This window comes from Sitodiplosis mosellana, unplaced genomic scaffold, assembly GCF_009176505.1.
Source record: "Sitodiplosis mosellana isolate CC-2019 unplaced genomic scaffold, AAFC_SMos_1.0 Smas_scaffold_1, whole genome shotgun sequence".
Taxonomy (NCBI): domain Eukaryota; kingdom Metazoa; phylum Arthropoda; class Insecta; order Diptera; family Cecidomyiidae; genus Sitodiplosis; species Sitodiplosis mosellana.
Window position 1 is genome coordinate 19,966,022 of NW_022595244.1, and position 4,123 is coordinate 19,970,144.

General features: G+C 37.7%; 2 protein-coding genes across 2 annotated transcripts in view; both read left to right on the forward strand.

The window, feature by feature from the left end:
• Window positions 1-1,302, forward strand: part of LOC129580462 (uncharacterized) — a 3,060-nt gene extending 1,758 nt beyond the window's left edge. Inside the window, exons 4-7 of the mRNA XM_055470904.1 lie at window positions 35-99; window positions 163-288; window positions 356-881; window positions 971-1,302. Of these exons, the coding sequence (XP_055326879.1) occupies window positions 35-99; window positions 163-288; window positions 356-881; window positions 971-1,188 (935 nt within the window). The 3' untranslated portion in view covers window positions 1,189-1,302. The remainder of the gene's footprint in view (window positions 1-34; window positions 100-162; window positions 289-355; window positions 882-970) is intronic.
• An 88-nt stretch (window positions 1,303-1,390) lies between these two features.
• LOC129578752 (integrator complex subunit 10) lies at window positions 1,391-3,813 on the forward strand. Its single transcript, XM_055467814.1, is given in 6 exon segments — window positions 1,391-1,952; window positions 2,024-2,546; window positions 2,626-2,966; window positions 3,044-3,214; window positions 3,283-3,699; window positions 3,702-3,813. Coding segments are annotated over 6 exon segments (1,950 nt in total). The 5' UTR covers window positions 1,391-1,490; the 3' UTR covers window positions 3,738-3,813.
• The last annotated feature ends 310 nt before the right edge of the window (window positions 3,814-4,123 follow it).

The following is a 4,123-nucleotide window of genomic DNA, read 5'->3' on the forward strand; positions in this document are numbered from 1 at the left end:
AATGTGTTAAGATTACACTATACTTTTTTTTAAGGTTTTGACGTACTCAAATCCGGTGATGCTCGTGTGGCGCTTATTGGGTTTCCAAGTGTCGGGAAGGTAATATCAATAATGGTCGATTCCATTGCGAAGATTGAAAATTGATCAATTGTTTAATTTCAGTCCACATTGCTGTCAACTTTAACAAAAACCGAAAGTGAAGCGGCCAACTATGAATTCACAACATTGACATGTATTCCCGGTGTCATCGAATACAGAGGGGCAAATATTCAATTGCTCGATTTACCGGTATGCTTGAAATTGGTGACTTGAAAAAGTAGAAACAGTTTGAATGATGTTGTTTTGATATATGTAGGGAATCATCGAAGGTGCCGCTCAAGGCAAAGGTCGAGGTCGTCAGGTAATCGCTGTTGCGCGTACCGCTGATGTTGTCATCATGATGTTGGACGCAACAAAGCCCAATGTACACCGTGATTTGTTGGAGAAAGAATTGGAATCGGTCGGAATACGCTTGAATAAAGAGAAACCAAATATTTATTTCAAGCAAAAGAAGGGCGGCGGTCTGAGCTTCAACTCAACACTTAACCTAACGAAATGCAATGAAAAAATGGTTCAATCGGTTTTGCAAGCATTCAAAATTCACAACGCTGAAGTTCTCTTCCGTGATGATTGTGATGTTGAACAATTCATTGATGTTGTAACCGATAATCGTGTCTACTTACCCTGTCTCTATGTGTACAACAAAATCGATCAGATTTCCATCGAGGAAGTGAATCGATTGGCACGACAACCGTATAGCGTAGTGGTGAGCTGTAACATGCAATTGAATTTGGACTATTTGTTGGAACGATTGTGGGAAGAATTGAGCTTGATTAGAGTGTGTAAGTATTTCGGTGCACAGCTTAATGCTTTTAATTCTCGTCTAGGGCTGCATTCAATTGATAAATATTTATTTTAAAACCCAAAACAGACACAAAAAAGCCCGGTGCCCCACCAGACTTTGGCGATGCAATCATTTTGCGGCGAGGCGTCACTGTGGAACATGTGTGCCATGCAGTCCATCGGACATTAGCATCGCAATTTAAATACGCACTCGTTTGGGGAACATCAACAAAATATTCGCCCCAACGTGTCGGCATCAGTCATGTTATGAACGATGAAGATGTTATTCAAATTATTAAAAAGTAATGGTTATACGATTGGCTAGTTTTGTGGAACGACTAAACCGAAGTTTTCCATAAAATCTTCGAATTTAATGTTTTACTTTCGATAAATAAATAAAAATCGTCCACAAGCATTCTATTCAGAAGCATTTTTTTTCCTTTTCAATATGAAACTCTCGTCCCTATTAACAAAACCCCATGTGAGACGTAGCACTGTCATTTTGACAAGCCGGTGTCAAATCGAGTCGAAAACAAAACATATTTGCAGCACATAAACAATCTTTCAAGTGAATTCATTAGGAAAAGTCAATTTCCATCTACATTTCGATGAGTTTGAAAACAAAAATGGAAACAGATGAAAATTATTTTATAAAGAAAGCAAAGCTGGCCGAAGAAACAGATCCATTCACAGCAAAGGCATGGATTTTGACGGCAAAAAGCCTATCGCCAAACAATTTCGATGTTCAATTCGAAGTATACAAGCAAGAGAAGGCTGCAAAAAACTACACCGAAGCTGCGAAATGCTTCAGCTACATCATGCTCACATTTCAAAGTCAGCCACCGCAATTACGACGTGAAATCAGTCAACTCACAAATGCATTGCGTGTACCAGAGACAGGTGGCAAGAAAGAGGAAGACTTCTATGTGGAAATGTTTCAACACATTTCGTACGAGGTGCAAAATCGTATTTTACTATCACTCAAACGAGATTCCGATAACAGTTTGGACTATTGCCAGTTTGTGTTGTTGTTGATGAAAAAGTTCCCGCAAATGGCTCACGTGCATTTGGTAAGTTTCAGAATGCTTTATATTTCACAAGAATAAGTTGACCAACAGTTGACAAAATTGGTTTATTTCAGTCTCATTTGCTAGAAGCACTCGTTCAAAATACATCGTCTGGAAATCAGAAGAACTGCATTAAAATGCTTCTATTCGAAGTGGTTCCGCTTATCATACAAAAGCCACCATCTGATCTATCAGCCAATTTAGTGCATCGCATTCTTACTCTCGGATTGGAGTTTTATACATCGCAAATATTTTTATTCAACAATGGATCCGCCATACCGGCTGAGTTCAGCGATACCGCCAATCTGACGACGCCCATTTGTTGGTCGCGAATTTTCGAAATAGTCGATGTGTGCGGAAGGATTCTGAAGTGGGAACCATTTCTTCCCTATCATCAAAACTGGTCAAAAGATGTGTATTGGCAAAAACTCTATCACATCGTTTCACTGTCATCAACACGGCCGAGTGAAAATAAGCAGATTTTATTCTATGGAACGATTTTGTTTGTGATTTCATTGCATGACTACATCAATAGCATGAAACAAAAGATTGACGACAATGAAATTCGATATATTCTAATTGAGACTATGGCAACAGGTAAGAATTATTACATTCGATTTGAGTTTTTTTTTTCTCGAGAAATTCACACAATCTTCTGTCTGTTTGTCCTTGATAGAAGAAAGCGATGGATCAGCAAAGCCACATCACACATTCCGTGAGCTGCCCAATATAATCACAAATCCACCATGCGACAAAGAAGTGGCAATTTTATTCCGAACCGCTGTTCAATGCTGGCAATTACTTCAATCCAACGAAATTCTGCAAATTGACTTTAAGCAACTGCTTTTGTCGCTTCCCTGTTCACCGTATGTCAATCAATTTCTTGTCGATCTGGCTTTTTATCTTGGCCAACCGGAAGAGGCACAAACACTTTTGAATGATTCGACATTGGGTACGAGCAGTTTGGAGAAAAATCTACGGCACCTGAGTTTAACATTGCATCAACCAACATTTCAGGTTTGTTGTTGGTTTTTCGTGTAATTATTATTGTTGTTGTTTTTTACTATAATATAAAACAAATCATTGATCATCAGGTCCCAGCGTTTGAGTTGATGATGAAAATTCTTGGTGATTTACCGAGTGCATCGGGAAAATTTGTAAGAAACATCACGTCAAATGTAACCGGTCGAAATATGGTATTTTTACCACTGACCAAACGACCAATTTTGCAATATTGCACCAAGATTTTGGTGAGAACTTTGAAGGTATAATCCGATTGACTTGAATTTTTTTTTATGGAAGATCTTAATAGGAATTTCTATTTTGATTCCAGGCAAAAATTGGCGATGAAACTCATCATTATCGCGATTCAATTTTGAGCAGCATGTTGGTGCTGATTCAATTGAACTATCCGAATGAAATAAAGACCGCTGAATTTATTTTCGATCGAATTCGTTCGAAGCAAAGTTTTAGCTTCACCGACTTTTCCACCTATATCATTTGCTCCGATTTTTTGGCAGAATTCATGTATTTGTACACCAATGAGAACAAAATACAACTGGAATTGAATGCACCGACCACCACGTCGATAACACGTCGCATTGGAACGAGAGGCTCGGACAGAGGCATCAAAGATGAATTCAAGCAACTGATACGGAAACAAATGGCGCGATCGCATGAAGACATTGAACCATTGATCCTGCAATTCATCACTCAAGAGCGCAACACTTTGATGCAGTTGATTTTTGATAAATAATACGAAGAATAAAAAACATTTTAGTGAAATAAGAATTAACATATACATATTCCACAATTTACTGTACACAATCATTTATTCTCACAATAAAGAAGTCAATAAATTTGATTTTCACTGTTTTTTTTCTTTCAAATCTAGAACGAATATGAATTTATTATCAAACTTGATTGAAAATGGAAATTTCGGGCTATGTGCACCTCAGAAGGTTGGAATTTTCACACACATGAATATACACAATATGGCGTCTACGCTTTGAAGAAAAAAGAAAATTCTATATTTATTTTTCACACCTTCTCGTTTTACACGTCAATCCAAATGGTTTCGTCATTCAACTGAATTGTCTCGAATTGCTTTAAAATGTGAAGCGTTCGAAACTTTTAAAAGTAAAACCCCTTTTTTCAGTTTGAGACGAGGGTGT